The sequence below is a fragment of the Bos javanicus genome, chromosome 15 (genome assembly GCF_032452875.1).
Source record: "Bos javanicus breed banteng chromosome 15, ARS-OSU_banteng_1.0, whole genome shotgun sequence".
Classification (NCBI taxonomy): Eukaryota; Metazoa; Chordata; class Mammalia; order Artiodactyla; family Bovidae; genus Bos; species Bos javanicus.
In genome coordinates this window covers 82,491,190-82,511,518 of record NC_083882.1, presented here as the reverse complement: position 1 = coordinate 82,511,518, position 20,329 = coordinate 82,491,190, and the positions used below count along the sequence as shown (strand labels likewise).

The window sequence follows — 20,329 nt, the reverse complement described above, 5'->3', positions numbered from 1 at the left end:
TAAAAGAAAGCTGAACACTGAAGAATTGATGCTTTCGAACTGTGGTGCTGAAAAAGACTCTTGAGAGTCCCTTGGACTGTAAGATCCAACCAGTCCATCCTAAAGAAAATCAGCCCTGAATAGTCATTGGAAGGACTGATGCTGAAGCTGAAGCTCCAGTACTTTGGCCACCTAATGGGAAGAGCTGACTCATTGGAAAAGACCCCGATGCTGGGAAAGATTGAAGGTGGGAGGAGAAGGGGATGACAGAGGATGAGATGGTTGGATGGCATCACCAACTCGATGGAAATGGGTTTGGGTGGACTCCAAGAGATAGTGAAGGACAGGGGAGCCTGGCGTGCTGCAGTCTAAGTGGTAACAAAGAGTGGGACACAACTGAGCCATTGAACAACAATACTAAAGGTAATGAGTTAACTCCATAAGGTCACACTACACAAAGCCAATATAGAAAAATTGCACTTCTGTAAACAAACAAATTTTTTAAAACTTCAAAATATAATGTAATTTACAGTTATATGTTTATTTATGTGCTAAGTCACTTTAGTTGTGTCCAGCTCTTTGCAACCCCAAGGACTGTAGCCTGCCAAATTTTTCTGTCCATGGGATTTTCCAGGCAAGAATACTGGAGTGAGTTGCCATTTCCTTCTCCAGAGGATCTTCTCAACCCAGGATCTAAATGGTGTCTCTTAGTTCTCCTGAATTGGCAGGTGGGTTCTTTACCACTAGCGCCACCTGGGAAGTCTCGTATTTATTTATAATGACATCCAAAGGAGGGAATGAATGGGGATAAGTTTAACAGAAGATAGCCAAAAACTAAAGTCCTTTGCTAAAAAATTTAAAGAAGACCTAAAATAATGAAGAGATACATCACATTCATAGACTAAAATATTCAATATTTTTCAGATATTACCTCTTATATAACTAAGCTACAGATTCACTGCAACCTCAACATAAGTGTCAGACAATTTTTAATAAAAATTCACAAGATTATTACAAAGTTTAAATAGAAATGCAAAAAAACCTAAGCAAAAGCATCTAAAAAAGTTGGTGGACCCACACTATCAGATTTCAAGGCTTAGTATAAAGCCACAGTACTCAAAAACAGTAGTAAAAAAAAAAAATCATAAGAATAGATATATAGATCAATTAAACTAATAGAAACTTGAGAGATGCAGGCATACATATAAACTCAATTGCTTTTCAACAATTACATCAAAGCAACTTGAAAGAGAAAGGACAGTCCTTGCAATAACTAGTAATTAAAAAACCAGTTTCTCCTCCAGGAGATAGTGAAGGACAGGGAAGCCTGGCACGCTGCAGTCCATAGGTTTGCAAAGAGTTGGAACACAAGTTTGCAACTGATCAACAACATCAAATCTACTCTGTGGAAAAGAATATCCACTCTTACATCATACCACTTACAAAAAGTTAACTTGAAATTTTCATAGACCCAAATATAGGAACTAAACCTATAAGACTTCTGAAGGAAAATATAAGAGGAAATTTTTGTAATGGTAGAACAGCAAGACATGGAAACAATCTAAATATGTCTCCCTCTCCCAAGGCAGTTATTCTAGGCAAATTTACCTTCCCTGTTACCTTCTAAAACTCAGGTAAAGCTGTGTGAATCTTTTCCTATTGGTTCAGCATCTTCTCATTCCTGGCTATTTGTTGGTACTCACTAGGCTAAGGTACCTGCCAAGATGCTCCACTTACAAGGCCCGCAGATGCTGCAGATGCTAGAAAAATCCTTGAGGAAGAGCATCCCTGCATCCTTAAAGGTGAGCTTGGGACATTCTTAGGGAAGCAGAGGGTTGCATTCTTAGGGAACCAAAGAGGTCAGGAGGAGAATGAGCTCTTACTGAGTGCACATTCTGTGGTAAGAACTCACTCACACCGCATCGCACACAGTTCACACCATCTCTTGGCAAGAGAAGTGTATTAACTCATGTCTTGGAAGAGGGAAGAGTTCTCAGTTATATGACTTGCCCAATAATTTTAAGTTACAAAAACACTACCCTCTGGAGACTCAAAAATATTTTCTTGATTTCTCTTTAAAAGGTTGATCTAAGTACATACTAATTTTTAAACATTTGTGCCCGAGGTGAAGTTAACCACCATGTATCTTCTTGGAATATTTAACAGGTCAAGTCTTATTTCTTTGAAATCCAAGTGTGCATGGAAGAGATCTAGAAACAATTATCTATTATTCATTACTTTAAGGCAATGGTATTTCTTACAGAATGGCTGGATTTATGCAGATTTATTTATATTTTCACTTTTAACATTCAGAGGATTGATGGAAGGAGGAAAATGCTTTTTCTTTCATTTTTTTCTTTTCCTTTTTTGTCTGCATGACTTGCCAGATCTCAGTTCCCTAACTAGAGACTGAATCCAGGTCCTCGACAGAGAAAGCCTGAGTCCTAACTATGGACCACCAGGGAATTCCCTGAACTGCTTTTAAAAGCACTTTGCACATCTAAAGATAGAAGTTTAATCACAGAACCGCGGCCAGCACCGGCGCCAGCGGGGCCTCAAGGCCAGAACAATGGCAGCGTGGTCGTCAGTGGCAACGGAAAGCACTTCCAGCCCTCACTTCACCGCAGCCGCTGGACTTGATCTGTGGACTCGTGTCAGCCTCAGAACTCCCGTAGGAGGGGCGGTCGGTCTTCTCCCTATGCTGTGGAAGATGGCTCTGAGGCCAGGAAAACTTAATAACTTGCCCACCTGGTTACTCCTGGGGCCATAAATAAATCCATTTATTCCGTTTCAACTCTCCAGAGCCTACCTGTGTATTTTGAGCAAAACAGACCCTCAACTTCAGATCCTATTAAGAGAATAAACTGGATCTCTCATACATCACTGCTGGGAATGTGAGATGGTGCAGCCCCTCTTAAGCAGCCATTTGTAAGTGTCTAACCAATCGTGCAACCAGCGCACAGCCAGCGACGACAACCTTGAGCATTTGCCCTAGAGAAATGCAAGTTTATGTTCACACAAAACTGTGTACCCTAATGTCTATAACAATCTGATCCATGATAGTCAAAAGCTGGAAACAACTCACATGTCCTCCCATAGTTGAGTGGCTAAATCAACTGTGGTACATCCATACTATGGGATACTACTAAGTGATAAAGAAGATATGACCGAGGGATACCTGCAGCAATTTGGATGAATCCTCAGAAAATTATTGGAGAAGGCGATGGCACCCCACTCCAGTACTCTGGCCTGGAAAATCCCATGGACAGAAGAGCCTGGTAGGCTAGAGTCCGTGGGGTCGCTGAGGGTTGGACACGACTGAGCGACTTTACTCTCACTTTTCACTTTCATGCATTGGAGAAGGAAATGGCAACCCACTCCAGTGTTCTTGCCTGGAGAATCTCTGGGACGGGGGAATCCTGGTGGGCCGCCGTCTATGGGGTCGCACAGAGTCGGACACGACTGAAGTGACGTAGCAGCAGCAGCAGCAGCCAGAAAATGATGCTGAGTGAAAAAAGCCAGTCCCAAAGGGTTCCACACTATATAAGTTCGTTTATATAAAATCCTTGAGATAACCAAATTCAGAAACAGAGAACACACTGATGGCTTCTGGAGGTGAACGAGGAGGAGGCAATGGGAAGGTAGTGGATGTGACTATAAGAGCCTCAGGAGCCATCCTCATGGAAAGGGAAGTGTTCTGCATCTGGACTGTATCAGGGTCAAAATCCTGTTGTGGTGTTGCTCCTAAAGTCCAGTAGGTCTCTGTGCTTCACCAAGTTTACACGGTAAGCAGCCAGGATTTTACTCTGGGCAAGTGAACATTTGAAGCCAAGTCCTAACCCTTATGCTCATCTGCTTAGCACAGTGCCTTGGACTTCGGTCAATAAATTATACGTATCAGTTTCTATCTTACAGTTTCATCTAGAATATGCACCCTCATCCCACCATGGAGTTACCTTGATGATGGTGACTCCTCCTTGGTTCTACAGCTAAAAGGGCAGCCTGCCTGGGTCTGTACCCACCCCTTCCACCAGCAGGCTGTGTCTCCCCACCACGTTACTTAACTTTTATGTGCCTTGGCTTTCTCACACAGAATGGGAGTCATGAAGGGATTCCCTGGTGGCCCCAGGGGTTAAGACTTGGTACTTTCATTACCTACGGCCCGGGTTCAATCCCTGGATGCCTGATGTTGAAGCAAAGATCCCACAGGCTGCACAGCCACCATAAAAGAGGAGGGGGAGTAACAGGACCTCCAGTCTCTTGGGGTTGTTGTCAGATGAGAAGATTTGATGGGGAACAGGCAGGCTGTGCCTTGCACACAGAGCAGCTATGCCAATATTAGCCACTGTGGGTATAGATCAGACCACAAATTTACAGTGGGGTGAATTGTGGCTACATTGGTTTATCTCATTTGAGGCCAATACTTTGAAAGACTTGGCATAATTTGGGATGAGTTGAATATCTTCACCTTCCTCAATCTTAACCATTTGTAAACCATCCTTTTACTCTGGGGAAGAGAAAGGTAAGCATTCTTCTATAGGTAGCCTATCTGGCTTTGTTTATATTTACTGTAAAGGGACCAAAGAGACAATTCTCCATGACCTTTAGTTACTGTAGCCTCCACTGATTTGTAGGAAATAGTTACCTTTACCAGAGGTTAATTTGAAAATATGTGTTGAAAAGCCTTAAACATGTAGATAGCTTTAAACCCAGCAATCTCCCTTCTAAAAACCTTCCCTAAGCAAATATCAGGTACAAATGCAAAGATTTCAGCAAAAAAGATATTCTTTGAAGAGTACTTTTTTTCGTCAAGAAGTTGGAAACACCTGGAGTGGAGTGTATCTGATATTCTCCAGTTTTGTGAAATGTGCTGTGTGTGCCTGGAGAATCCCATGGCCGGAGGAACCTGGTGGCTACAGTCCACGGGGTCACAGTCAGACGCGACTGAAGGGACTTAGCATGTACACGCTTACATGAACAGATGTAAATCTATTAAAGATCTTATTACATTCCATAATGGGAGTTCTGTTCATAAATTCCGTTGGTTTGCATATCTTCTATGTGAATATTTTTTAAAGATATATTTATTGTGGGGAAACTTAGAATCTCACCAGTGGTCTGCTGAAGTTCTTACTAGGTACCTTCCAATCAAAAAATTCCATTCTTTCATAAAAATAAACCTTGTCCTATGCAAGCACGGCACTTTGCCATCTCTTCCTAATAAGATAATCCTCTCACTTTCTTGTAATACTACAGGTTTATGGGACCACCTTCCACATAAACCAGGGAAACCCTTTCAAGCTAAAGGCTCTGGTGGACAAGTGGCCTGATTTTAATACAGTGGTTATCCGCCCTCAGGAGCAGGTAAGGGGCCAGATGTGGAATGAATAGGTATTTATGTTCATATTGGCTATGTACTTACCATGCAGTTGGCAATATGGTAGACCCTGGGAATACAGAAATAAATCAAGGTGATATAGTCAACATGTCCTTATCTTCAAAAAGTCCACAGCCTGGAGGAGATTATAGGTAAATCCATAGGGAAATGTCATCATGGTGTGAAATGGTTAGATGCTCAGTCGTGTCTGACTCTGCGACCTTGTGGACTGTCGCCCACCAGGCTCCTCTGTCCATGGAATTCTCCAGGCAAGAATACTGGAGTGGGCTGCCATTCCCTTCTCCAGGGAATCTTCCCAACCCAGGGATTGAACCCATGTCTCCTGCCTTGCAGGTGGATTCTTTACTGTCTGAGCCACTAGGGGCCCCATGGTGTGAAATGGCCAGAATCAAAACCAAGATGGCATCCTGCTGCTGCTTAGGACCAAACGCTTTGTCATTTCCTGCATCCAGTTTGCGGGAATAGAGGCAACCAGGGGGAGGCTGTGCTAATGCAGGATTATGTTGATGGCGTAGACAAGCGCTTGATCTTTTGTGAAAGGCATCAAAGAAGCATTTCCCAAGCTGGATTTCTACACATAGTAAATCAAGCCCATTTTAAACCCTTAACCTAAGGGGAAAAAAATATTTCATACCTTGTACAAACACCAGTTTTGAAACCACATCAACTCATTCATGCTAACTCAAAACTTCTCATTGTGGTGGTCTCTTCCCGTTGAGATGCTGCACCATGTTATAACCTATGGTCATCAATTAAGCAAATAAAACCAGGCAGGAGAGGTTGCAGGGAGAGGAATGATTCTTAGTAGAAATTTTACCAAAATTGGATGTTGAATATAAATAGGATTTTTTACATGGTTGCAGATCAGAACTTCATTCAAAGCAGTTGCAAGAGATAAAGTCTGAAACAAGAGTGAATTAAGGAAAATTAAGGAGCAAATTACATAGTTGGAATTGTTGGTTACATATTGTATGATAATTTTTTAATTAGTGAAATTGAATAGTTAAGTTTATTTAATAGTTATGTTTATTCAAAAATAAAATGTATAATTATATTTTAAAATATCAAGTAAAATTGTAATATAAATATATTATCACTTAATATAACTTACATAGAAGTGAAACGGGTAATAAATATTCAAGAAACCAAATTAAATAACAATTTAAAACAAACACTTTTAATTATTGATAGAAATCTGAGCTACTTTCAAAAATACAGTTTTAAAAATAAGACTTTTCCAACTTGAAGAACGATCATTGACATATAAGATTGTGTCAGATCTACAACATTGCAGATTTGATATACACGTACAGTACAATGATTCCCTCCATAACTTTAGCTAATACTCCATCCTGTCTCATAATTACCATTCTATTTCTTAGTGAAAACATTCAAAATCTGCTCTCTCAGCAACCTTCAAGTACAATTAACCCTTGAACAACATGGGTTGGAACTGCACAAGCCCACTTAAATATTTTTTTCCCCAATAATTACATGCTACAGTACTCCACTATCTGACGATGTTTGAATCTGTGGATGCAGAATAGCAGATACAAAGGATGACTGTAAAGTTACACGCAGATTTTCAGCTGTGTGGAGAGTTGGGGTCCCTAACTCCTTCTTCGTTCAATGCTCAACTGCATATAATACAGCATTAACTATGGTCCTGCGACGGGTGCGCCAAAGCGCAGGCGGCTGTGACGGGTACACCAAGCACGACCGAGAGGAGCCACCCCACATCCGAAGTCAGGGGCAGAAGCCGGGAGAACCCCATGCCCGAAGGGCGGCGGCCAAGAGGAGTTACCCCACGTCCGAGGTCAGGGGCAGCGGCCGAGAGTACTAGACTGCGACAGCGCAGGAACAGCCCAGAGGAGCTACCCCATGTCCGAGGTCGGGGGGGGGGCGGCCCAGAGGAGATACCCAGCGTCTGAGGTCAGGGGCGGCGGCCGGGAGAAGATACCCCACGCCCCAAACCCGAGGCCAGGGGCGGTGGGCATGAGGAGCTACCCCACGCCCCTAAGCCCGAGGCCAGGGGCAACGGGCCGGAGGAGCTACCCCTACGCCCTCACGCTCGAGGCCAGGGGCGGTGGCCGGGAGGACCAACCCTACGTCCAAGGAGCCGTGGCTGCGCAGGCGCAGAAGGGTCTAGAGGAGCTATCCCACGTTGAAGGTCAGGAAGGGCAGTGGTGAGGTACCCCTCGTCCAAGATAAGGAGCAATGGCTGCGCTTTGCTGGAGCAGCCGTGAAGAGATACCCCACACCCAAGGTAAGAGAAACCCAAGTAAGACGGTAGGTGTTGCAAGAGGGCATCAGAGGGCAGACACACTGAAACCATACTCACAGAAAACTAGTCAATCTAATCACACTAGGACCACAGCCTTGTCTAACTCAATGAAACTAAGCCTTGCCAGTGCGGCAACCCAAGACGGGCTGGTCATAGTGGAGAGATTTGACAGAATGTGATCTGCTGGAGAGGGGAAAGGCAAACCACTTCAGTATTCTTGCCTTGAGAACCCCATGAACAGTATGAAAAGGCAAAATGATAGGATACTGAAAGAGAAACTCCCCAGGTCAGTAGGTGCCCAATATGCTACTGGAGACCAGTGGAGATATAACTCCAGAAAGAATGAAGGGATGGAGCCAAAGCAAAAACAATGCCCAGCTGTGGATGTGACTGGTGATAGAAGCAAGGTCCGATGCTGTAAAGAGCAATATTGCATAGGAACCTGGAATGTCAGGTCCATGAATCAAGGCAAATTGGAAGAGGTCAAACAAGAGATGGCAAGAGTGAGTGTTGACATTCTAGGAATCAGCGAACTGAAATGGACCGGAATGGGTGAATTTAACTCAGATGACCATTATATCTACTACTGCAGGCAGGAATCCCTCAGAAGAAATGGAGTAGCCATCATGGTCAACAAAAGAGTCCAAAATGCAGTACTTGGATGCAATCTCAAAAACGACAGAATGATCTCTGTTCATTTCCAAGGCAAACCATTCAATATCACAGTAATCCAAGTCTATGCTCCAACCAGTAACACTGAAGAAGCTGAAGTTGAACGGTTCTATGAAGACCTACAAGACCTTTTAGAACTAACACCCAAAACAGATGTCCTTTTCATTATAGGGGACTGTAATGCAAAAGCAGGAAGTCAAGAAACACCTGGAGTAACAGGCAAATTTGGCTTTGGAATACGGAATGAAGCAGGGCAAAGACTAATAGAGTTCTGCCAAGAAAATGCACTGGTCATAACAAACACCCTCTTCCAACAACACAAGAGAAGACTCTATACATGGACATCACCAGATCGTCAACACCAAAATCAGACTGATTACATTCTTTGCAGCCAAAGATGGAGAAGCTCTATACAGTCAGCAAAAACAAGACCAGGAGCTGACTGTGGCTCAGACCATGAACTCCTTATTGCCAAATTCAGACTTAAATTGAAGAAAGCAGGGAAAACCACTAGACCATTCAGGTATAACCTAAATCAAATCCCTTATGATTATACAGTGGAAGTGAGAAATAGATTTAAGGGACTAGATCTGATAGATAGAGTGCCTGATGAACTATGGAATGAGGTTCGTGACATTGTACAGGAGACAGGGATCAAGACCATCTCCATGGAAAAGAAATGCAAAAAAGCAAAATGGCTGTCTGGGGAGGCCTTACAAATAGCTGTGAAAAGAAGAGAAGCGAAAAGCAAAGGAGCAAAGGAGAGATATAAACATCTGAATGCAGAGTTCCAAAGAATAGCAAGAAGAGATAAGAAAGCCTTCTTCAGCGATCAATGCAAAGAAATAAAGGAAAACAACAGAATGGGAAAGACTAGGGATCGCTTCAAGAAAATCAGAGATACCAAAGGAACATTTCATGCAAAGATGGGCTCGATAAAGGACAGAAATGATATGGACCTAACAGAAGCAGAAGATATTAAGAAGAGATGGCAAGAATACACAGAAGAACTGTACAAAAAAGATCTCCACGACCCAGATAATCACAATGGTGTGATCACTCACCTAGAGCCAGACATCCTGGAATGTGAAGTCAAGTGGGCCTAGAACAAAGCTAGTGGAGGTGATGGAATTCCAGTTGAGCTATTCCAAATCCTGAAAGATGATGCTGTGAAAGTGCTGCACTCAATATGCCAGCAAATTTGGAAAACTCAGCAGTGGCCACAGGACTGGAAAAGGTCAGTTTTCATTCCAATCCCAAAGAAAGGCAATGCCAAAGAATGCTCAAACTATTGCACAATTGCACTCATCTCACACACTAGTAAAGTAATGCTCAAAATTCTCCAAGCCAGGCTTCAGCAATATGTGAGCCGTGAACTTCCTGATGTTCAAGCTGGTTTTAGAAAAGGCAGAGGAACCAGAGATCAAATTGCCAACATCCACTGGATCATGGAAAAAGCAAGAGAGTTCCAAAAAAACATCTATTTCTGCTTTATTGACTATGCCAAAGCCTTTGACTGTGTGGATCACAATAAACTGTGGAAAATTCTGAAAGAGATGGGAATACCAGACCACCTGATCTGTCTCTTGAGAAATCTGTATGCAGGTCAGGAAGCAACAGTTAGAACTGGCCATGGAACAACAGACTGGTTCCAAATAGGAAAAGGAGTTCTTCAAGCCTGTATATTGTCACCCTGTTTATTTAACTTCTATGCAGAGTACATCATGAGAAACGCTGGACTGGAAGAAACTCAAGCTGGAATCAAGATTGCCAGGAGAAATATCAATAACCTCAGATATGCAGATGACACCACCCTTATGGAAGAAAGTGAAGAGGAACTCAAAAGCCTCTTGATGAAAGTGAAAGTGGAGAATGAACAAGTTGGCTTAAAGCTCAACATTCAGAAAACGAAGATCATGGCATCTGGTCCCATCACTTCATGGGAAATAGATGGGGAAACAGTGGAAACAGTGTCCGACTTTATTTTTCTGGGCTCCAAAATCACTGCAGATGGTGACTGCAGCCATGAAATTAAAAGACACTTACTCCTTGGAAGGAAAGTTATGACCAAGCTAGATAACATATTCAAAAGCAGAGACATTACTTTGCCAACAAAGGTTCATCTAGTCAAGGCTATGGTTTTTCCTGTGGTCATGTATGGATGTGAGAGTTGGACTGTGAAGAAGGCTGAGCACTGAAGAATTGATGCTTTTGAAGTGTGGTGTTGGAGAAGACTCTTGAGAGTCCCTTGGACTGCAAGGAGATCCAACCAGTCCATTCTGAAGGAGATCAGCCCTGGGATTTCTTTGGAAGTAATGATGCTAAAGCTGAAACTCCAGTACTTTGGCCACCTCATGCGAAGAGTTGACTCATTGGAAAAGACTCTGATGCTGGGAGGGATTGGGGGCAGGAGGAGAAGGGGATGCCAGAGGATGAGATGGCTGGATGGCATCACTGACTCGATGGACGTGAGTCTGAGTGAACTCCGGGAGTTGGTGATGGACAGGGAGGCCTGGCGTGCTGCGATTCATGGGGTCGCAAAGAGTCGGACACGACTGAGCAACTGATCTGATCTGAACTATGGTCCTCGTTCTCTGCCTTTTATCCTCAGAACTTATTTGTCTTATAACTGGAAGTTTGTGCACTTTGACCAACATTTCCCCACTGCCCGTTCCTGGGCATCCCCAGCCTCTAGGAACCTCTGTTTCTGTGATCAAGTGTTTTAAAATCCACTCACGGAAGCCATCATGCCTTCCTCTGTCTGCCCATTTCACGTAGCACAATGCACACAGGGTCTACCCACGCGTCACAAACGGCAGGATTTGCTCCTTTCTCCAGGCTGACTGATGTTCCACTGCCAGACATGCCACATGTTCCCTGTCCGTTCATTCGTTGTCTCCATGTCGTGGCTATTGGGAATAACATTGCATTGAGCACGGAGCACATGTGTCTCTTCCAGGTCCTGTTTTCATTTCCTTTGGATGCACACCCAGAATGGGATTCCCAATTCCTAGGACAGTTCTGTTTTAAATTTGGGGGGAGACCACCATACCATTTCTATAGTGGTTATACCAATTTACATTCCCACCAACAGTGCACGAGGGTTGCTTTTTCTCCAAACCACTGCCCCCCGCCCCAATGTTTGTTATCTCTTGTCTTTTTGATGATAACCGTTCTGCTGTGTATGTGGTCTTGATTTGCATTTACCTGCTAATTCGTGATATAGAGCACTTTTTCATGTATGTGCTGGCCATTTGTATATCTTCTTTGGAAAAATGTCTATTCAATTCCTCTGCCTATTTTAAGAGGATTATTTGGAACTGTTCTGAGAACTGTTCCCATTTTGACATTTCTTATAAGGCAAGACTTTGGGTGATGAATTTCTTCAGTTTTTATTTGTTAGTGAAAGTCTGTCTTGTCTCTGAAGAACAAATTTGACAGGTAAAGTAGTTTTGGTTGACAGTTTATTTCTTTCCACACTTTAAATATATTGCCCTATTTTCTTCTGGCTTGCAAGGTCTCTGAGACATCGACTGATAGCCGCCTTAAGGGATTTTCAACAATATTATTCTAATGTATCTAAGTGAGTTCCTCTTTAAGTTGTTTGGTGACCTATTAGCTTCTCAAACTTGTATATCCAAATTTCTTCCAAGAATTCGGAAGTTCTCAGTCATTATTTCTTTAAATAAACTTTCTTCCCTCTTTCCCTCTCTTCTACTTCTGGAAATTAATAAATTCACAAATTGGTTCTTTTGAGGTATCCTACAGATAAGGAGTTTCATGAAATTAATTTAGGTGTATTCAAGGCATATGGGCTTCCCTGGTGGCTCCGCTGGTAAAGAGTCCACCTGCAATGCAGGAGACCTGGGTTCAATCCCTGGGTTGGGAAGATCCCCTGGAGAAGGCAATGGCTACTCACTTCAGTAGTCTGGCCTGGAGAATTCCTTGGACTGTATAGTCCATGGGGTGGCAGAATCAGACACGAGTGAATGACTTTCACTTCACTTTCATAGGTCACACAGGCTTTCCTCACTGTCTTTTATTCTTTTTCTTTTTGCTCTTCTACTTAGATAATTTCACTTGGTCTAACTCTGAGCTCTGATTCTCTCCTCTGTTTGGTTTACATTGCTGTCGAAGCGCTCTATTGAATTCTTCTGTGTACTCCTACTATTCTTCACTTTCAAAAGTTTTCTTTGGTTCTTTTTTATGTTTTCCCTCTCTGAACGTCTCATTTTGTTCTTGTATTGTTGTCCTGATGCTGTTAAATTATTTTTCTGTGTTCTCTTACAGCTCTCTGAGCATCTTTTGAAAAATTATTTTGAATTCCTTGTTAGGAAATTCCTGGGTATCATTGCTTTGGAGCTGGGGTTTACTGTATTCTTTTGGTGGTTTCATATTTCCCTGATTTTTTCAGTTCAGTTGTTCAGTTGTGTCCAACTCTTTGTGACCCCATGGACTGCAGCACACCAGGCCTCCCTGTCCATCACCAACTCCTGGAGCTTGCTCAAATTCATGTCCATCAAGTCGGTGATGCCATCCAATCGTCTCATGCTCTGCTGTCCACTTCTCCTCCCGCCTCCAATCTTTCCCAGCATCAGGGTCTTTTCCAAGGAGTCGGTTCTTCACATCGGGTTCTTTATGAGCCCTATATCCTTGCATAGGTGCCTGAACTTTTGAAGAAACAACCTTCCATACTTTATGGACTGACTTTGGTAAGGGAAAATTTTCTCATGGGTAGGAGCTTCCCTGGTGGCTCAGATAGTAAAGAATCTGCCTGCAATGCAGGAGACTCGAGTTCCATCCCCTGGAGAAGGGAATGGCTACCCAGTCCAGTATTCTTGCCTTGGAAATCTCATGGACAGAAGAGACTTGGCTGTAGTCCACGGAGTCACAAAGAGTCAGACATGACTGAGTGCCTTTCTGGGGCTCTCTAGCACGTGCTGTGGCCCCAGGTCTAGCGGTGCAGGGCACTGAGTGCAGGGGCTTGTGGTGGCACTGGTCTTCAGGGCTAGGGGGTGATGGCTTTTCCACTCAGGCTACTGGGATCCACACTGACAACTGTGTGATCCTTGGTAAGCATTTCAGGGGGGCCAACAGTGGCTTCAAGGCTTTTGGGGTCCTCAATGATGCCTCCAAGTCCAGTGGCTATGGGCCAGGGCAGGCGTGGTAGTGGCTGCCATCGGTGGTGTGTTCAGACACAGCTGTGGGGGCCAGCGGCAGACTCTTGGGTAGTGGCTGGGCCGTTTGCAAACAGGCACATGATGGTGGGGGCCCTGGCAGGCAGCAGGGCCAGGACCAACTGCAGGCACACTGGCAGCCATGGGGGGCCTCACTGGCACTCAATACAGTGTCTACTGGGTCTTGCCAAGAGGGCACAGCAATTGGGGATGGGGGCATGCAGGCAGGCAGCTGGGGGGGTCAGCTGCAGGTCAGTGCAGGGGTGCAGGTCCGATCCAGGCCCACAGACAGCTGTGGGGACCCTAGCTATGAATGGGCTCTCTCATGACTGCACAGTCTGTCTCTCACTGTGCGAATGGCAGTGGAGGCCAGTGACAGTCACCTGTTGAGTGGCACGCAAGTACACAGCTGGAGGGGCCAGCCCCCAACGTGTGCTGGGTGGTGGATGTCAGCTTGTATTCATGCAGCTGCAGAGCTGACTGTGGGTTCGGTGACCTGGTTCCGGTAGGAGCCGGTCGGGGAGGGTGGGAGGAGGGTCTCGGGTGGCTAACAGAGTATGTGAATACTGGTGGGGCAAAATTTGTTGATGTCTGCAGGTGGTCCGATGCTGACTGTTGAATTCTGCAGGGGCAAAAACTGCTGGCTTTTCCTGCAGAGCAGGTCAGGGTGAACTGTGCATCACCCCCATTACATGGCTGCTACTGGTGGCCCCTGCACTTCTTTCTCGTTTCTAACCACCTCTATTTATCTCAGTTTTGCCAGTCTGGGTGGGATGAAACTGGAGTGGGACCTTGGTGTGGTGCTCTAGAAGGCTGAGGAAGCTGCCCCTTCATCCTGTACTTCCTCTCTTGGCGAGAGAGAGCTCTTTCTAGCTGGGGAGTTCCCTCTTGGCACTGGGCAATGCTGGCTTGGTGAATGGGATGATGCAGGCGAAATGGGACTGTCTTTCTTCTCTTTGGGGGCAGCTAGCCTCAATTTTTTTTTTTTTAATTCTCCTGTGTTGCAGGACTCCAGGGCTCTCTCATAGCTTTTTCTATGTGTGTGGGTAGTAGGCAAAATTGACCTAATTATTGATCTAATTATTGATCTTTGTGAGGGACAGAGGCTGGGGTCTCCTATACGGACATTTTTGGTGGCGTTACTCTTAAAAATACAGTTTGATCAGAAGTAACCCTTGCTGAATTGCAAGTGCAGTTGTGTGTCGTATTTTCCAGTTGTAGGGGGAAAAGCTTTCCGATTCTTCACTAGGTAAAGGAAGTTTCTCCTCTTATCTATTCCTTTATCCTCCTGTGTCCGTTTTAATAATTTCACTAGGTACACTTAAATGAGTACGCTTGTTTGCTGATGGGATTTTTGTTGATTTTACAACAGCATGATTTTTGCTTTTTGGCCATTCTGTGCAGCATGTGGGATCTTAGTTCCCCAACCAGGGATGGAACACATGCCCCCCAGTCCAACCCATGCCTCCTGCAGCAGAAGCATGGAGTCTTAACTGGACCACCAGAGAAGCCCTTGAGTATTTTTTAAAGAAAGCAAGTCGATTTCATCATCTTTTTCTTGGTTTCACAATGTATAGAAGAATCGTCTGACCTGTTGCCTGTCTCTGTTTCAATAAAGGCATGTTCATAGCCCACATAATCTAAACATCTTTGCCCTAAAGTGGGGTGTATTCTTTTGGCCAAATACTTCGCTTCTCAATTGTCACTTTACTGAGCTGGTAGAACTGGGTAAGTTGCAGTCCCAAGTCTGGCCATAGCTGCTGGCTTGGTTTTCGCTGTTTATTGACCACACTTATGGAAGTGGATTGGGCACACACAGAAGCCTCAGGGTTCTCAAGAGCAGCAGGAAACAGCAAGATTCAGCTCTCAATCCCTTTGCAAGCTTCTTCATGTGTTTCATGGAGGGGTGGAAAGTAATTTTAAATAGATTATTTTTGTTAGGTTTGAAAATTTAGAGCAATAACGGAGTTGGAAGTAGTTGTGTTCAAGACATTTTTAATTATTAATTGAATAAGGGAGTTCTTGACTTGATCTCATAATGTAAATAATCCTTCAATAAAATCAATACAACAAAAAATGCTAATATTTTAGTATTTTTAAAATATCATAATATAACGGAACACTGAGAACTAGTATGGCATTCACTAAGTAGATGCATTTTGGTGGATTCTACTTTCCTGACCCAAACAGGAGATGACAGATGACCTTGATCACTACACCAATACTTATCAAGTCTACTCCAAGGACCCTAAGAAATGTCAGGAATTCCTTGGCTCACCAGAAGTCATCAACTGGAAGCAACATCTGCAGATTCAAAGTAAGGGGCCAGGATGTGGGCAGGCTGCTGGACTTTCCTGTGTCGGATATGTAGGGTCCCTTTACCTCTGGAGTGACACCCCTGTATCCTCCATAGCAGGCTTCTTGGGTGGTTCAGAAGGTAAAGAATCTGCCTGCAATGCAGGAGACCTGGGTTTGATCACTGCATCAGGAAGATCCCCTGGAGAAGGGAATGGCAACCCACTCCAGTGTTCTTCCTGGACAATTTCAGGGACAGAGGAGTCTGGTGGGCTACAGTCCATGGGGTTGCAAGAGTCTGACATGACTGAGTGACTAACACTCACACACTCCCTCTCACACACTCACGCACACACACGCCTTCTACATCTTTATTGCAATCCCAGACACTCCAGACTGGCGGGTGGCAAGTTAATAAGCAGGAGAACTTACCTCCAGGCTTGTCCTGGGAGACTGCAGGATGAGGGAATCCCCTCATCTGCCTGCAAAAATCTTAAAAACGTATATAGTGGCCTTATCTGGGTTTAATCATGTGCCCAATCCAGATATGTGAACACCACATTTCTATCTCAAGGCTGTGTCCTTGGAGCAGTTTCTGGAAGGCAAGTGGAACACCTGTTCCAAGGACAGTGGAGGGAGGGGGAAGCCTCCAGTTGCCTCCGGAGTCAAAGGCGACATGTCTTCTTGATGACCTCCTCCAACAGTAGTGAATTAGAACTTAAAGACTGTTGTGTATGGGGTTTACACAGGAAATCATAAGCAATAGAATTTCTTAATAGTTAAAAATTCACAGCTACCTGATTCAACTCATTGGAATTAAGACCTGATGCTGGGAAAGACTGAAGGCAAAGGGAGAAGACAGTGGCACAGGATGAGATGGTTAGAAAGCACCACCAACTCAATGGACATGGATTTGATCAAACTCTGGGAGATAGTGGAGGACAGAGGAGCCTGGCGTGCTACAGTCCATAGGTCGTAAAGAGTCAGACACGACTTAGCAACTGAACAACAACAAAAATTCATGGTTTATTCCAGGATTGATGATATGGGAGCAGAGCTTCCGTTCTGCCTCACCTCCGTGGTGTCAATATATCATACTTACAGAGGAGGAATTTAGTGACTACAAATATGTTTGGGAATTCCCTGGCATTCAGTGGTTAGGACTTTGTGCTCTCACTGCCAGGGACCCAGGTTCAATCCCTGGTGAGGGAATTAAGATCCCACAAGCCTTACAATGTAGCCAAAAAAAAAAAAAATGTGTTCTCTGGAGTCAGATTAGCTGAAGTTGTGAGCTTGTTAGGCCTGTTAGTAGTTGTGTGGTCTAAGACAAGGAACAACAGCTCTGTGGATCAGTCTTCTGATGAGTAAAAATAGCAATTATTGTAGTCCCCCAAACATAGGGCTATTTAAAGATTAAGTGAGATCTTGAATAAGAAATGGCCCTATGCCTGGTTTTATCAGTCAGGTTTTGAAACCACCCCAAAGTAGTGACTGCAAAACACAATCGCTCATTAGCTCACATGTTGTGGGTCAGCAGTTTGTACGAGACTCAGCTGGGTGATTATTCCACTGGTCTCTCCTGGGTTCACCCCATGTGACTGCAGTCAGCTGGGGGTTGTCCATGAACTGGCAGGACTAAGTTAGCCACAATCTGGAGGCTGGCTGTTAATGCTGGCTTCGTCTGTACTGGCTACTGGCTGTGCCAGTGAAGTGGCTTGGGTGATATACAGAAGTCACCCAAGGTTCTTAAGAGCAGAGAGAAAAGGCAAACTTCACACATAGTCACTTTTCAAGCTTCTTATTCAGTCGCCTTTGCTATTGCTCCATTGGCCCAAACAAGTTTCACAGCCAATCCCAGAAGTCAGGTCAGCAGAAAACAGTCCAGAAAGCGAAGAAGAAAAAACTGGGACCATTATAGCAACAACCTACAGCATAGAATTGTTAAATAAATTCAATAAATGCTGGTTATTATCTTCACCTCATCTCCTTTGATGAGCATACCTGTACTCTGATGTGTTCAGGAATTGTAGTGTTATCCCAGTTTTAATTTTTTTAATTGGAGTTTAGTTGCTTTATACTGCTGCGTCAGTTTCTGGGCCGTATGTATGCACACGTATCACCCCCTTTTTTTGGATTTCCTTTCTGTTTAGATCACCACAGAGCACCGAGTACTTTCCTGTGCTCTATGGTAGGCTCTCGTTAGTCATCTATTTTATACATAGTACTGCATATACGGCAACCCCAATCTCCCAGTTAATCCCATCCTCCACTTTGACCCTTTGGAGTTTGCATGTTTGTTCTCTATGTCTGTGTCCCTATTTCAACTTTGCAAATGAATTTCTTTTAAATGTGAGAGTGACTTACTATTATCCCATAGAGGTCTTTTCATGATGGAAACCCACAAACTTTAATCATTCGAAACCCACAAACCTTGCAGTCATCGGACAGCTTTTTCCTGACGTTTAAATGAACAATGATATGTCATATGATTCTGCATTTCCTCCATCTAGGTTCACAGTCCAGCCTGGATGACGTGATAAAAAATCTTGCAGCTACTAAATCAGGCAAGGTCAAGCAGACACAGTGCTTTCTCTATATGGCCTCTGAGCCCGGAAAGAAATTGGCTACTTCTCTGCTGGAGGCAAAAAATGTGTCAGGCGATGGTGGTAAACACAAACCCAGGTAAGTCTGACAGAGTCTGCTCTGGGGAATCCCTGGCGGTCCAGCGGTTAGGACTCCACACTTCCACTGCCTGCCGAGGTTTAGTCCCTCTGGTCTGAGAAGTAGCTAAGATCGCACCCACAAGCCACATGGCAGGATAAAACAAAACAGAACCAAAAATGTCATATCTGTTACCACTGAAGCAGCCAGCGCATTAGTCTCTTAAGACGGTCACAAGAAGACACGACGGACTGGGATGGATTCAAACAGCAGAAAGTTATCCTTCTGGTTGTGGAGGCCAGGATCCCAAGTCCAGGAGCTGGCAAACCTATGTTCCCTTCAAAGCCCCTAGGAGAGAATCCATCCTTGCTTCTTCTCCTGGTGGCTCTGGGCATTCCTTGACTCGTGACTTTGATACTGACCAGGGTGCTTGGCCTTCTCCAAGCGACAGACATTGATTAGAAGCCCGACAAGAAATTCAGGCAGAGCTTCACTGACGCCCTGCTGCAGCAGGTGGGGGTGAAAACCAGCAACGCTTTCCCTTGCTTGCTTGCTGAGGGTGGGGAGCTGGTTCCTTATATGGGGTGAGGGGAGTAGTGTGTCCAGGGTCAGATGGGCAGCTCGAGCTCAAACAACTCGACTCCTCAATGGTTTTCAGGGAAGGGGTTCTAAGGCAGTGTGAGCAGGAGGGCTGCAGAGAGCACGATTGCCTTGTGCGCAGTTCTCTGGTTGCCATCAGGTGAAGTTACAAGCAAAATCAACCTTCTGGTTTTGACCAGTCTGGGGTCTATGTTCTTGCGGTCAGAAGTGCTCATCTGGAGGGGGTCTGCTTCCTGTAAAGACGGCTTGGGAATGTGCATCAGGCCTTTATCTATATGTCACTTCCCTGATTCGGCTACGTGGCCAGGCTGTAGTCTAAACTGTTAACAGTTTCTAAGTCAACAGCTGTTCTGTTTCTGTGGCTGCACAGATCCTAATCATTAACTCTTTAAAAATTGTTTTTATTTTTAAAATTATGACAGTACGATGACACATTTACAGGGGACTTGGAAAGTACAGAACAAAGTTACCTATTGTGCCACTATATATTACAAGTAATTTTTTTAAGTAGATAAACTAAGATTTTTAGTTGGAGTTTCAACATCAAACTATTAAAAATTACTAAATGAATAGACACAAAATTAGAAGGATATAGTAGACCTGAAAATCACTATAAACCAATTCAACATAATTAAGATTTATACAATTTTCACACAGCAGCAGAGTACAAATTCCATTCAAGTTCCCACAGACTATAAACAAGGAGACAGTGGGACATATCCAGGGATATATAACAAGGTGAGAAAGTTTCATGGTCTAAAGGTATTGAAATCGTACAGAGTCTGTTCTCTTCTCACTGTGGAATCATGTTCAAAATCAATATCTAAAGAAGTTTGAAAATAACCCACATATTTTCAAATGCAATGGGACATTTACTGAGAGAGATCTTTGACTTAGCCATTGAAAGCCTCAAAAAGGTTAAAAGACTGAAAAAACACAGAGGTTGATTGCAGAGAAGAAAGCATTTAAATAAGAAATTAATATTTAATATCAAGGATAATTTAAAAAACCCATGTAATTAGAAATTAAATGTCCACTTTTATATCATGAGTGTATCTAAGAAACCATGACAAGGAAAATTAGAAAATATTAGTAAAAGAATAAAAAGGGAATTTATCAAAGTTCATTGCATGCAGCTGAAGCTACTCAGTGCAACTAAACGCAATGTAGAATCTAGAATAAGGTATGAAAATAAATAATAGACACTAGCATAAAATTTTGTAAAATTTGAATAAAATCTATACTTTAATAATACTGTATTAC

General features: G+C 43.7%; 1 protein-coding gene across 4 annotated transcripts in view; it reads left to right on the top strand.

Annotated features, from left to right (window-relative positions):
- LOC133227133 (glycine N-acyltransferase-like) overlaps positions 1 to 20,329 on the top strand; it is a 51,755-nt gene that overhangs the window by 9,777 nt on the left and 21,649 nt on the right. For all 4 annotated transcript variants that reach the window (XM_061381593.1, XM_061381592.1, XM_061381589.1 and 1 more), the window contains 4 exons: positions 1,686 to 1,781; positions 5,236 to 5,343; positions 15,701 to 15,827; positions 18,316 to 18,487. In XM_061381593.1, the coding sequence (XP_061237577.1) occupies positions 1,704 to 1,781; positions 5,236 to 5,343; positions 15,701 to 15,827; positions 18,316 to 18,487 (485 nt within the window). In that variant the 5' untranslated portion in view covers positions 1,686 to 1,703. The remainder of the gene's footprint in view (positions 1 to 1,685; positions 1,782 to 5,235; positions 5,344 to 15,700; positions 15,828 to 18,315; positions 18,488 to 20,329) is intronic.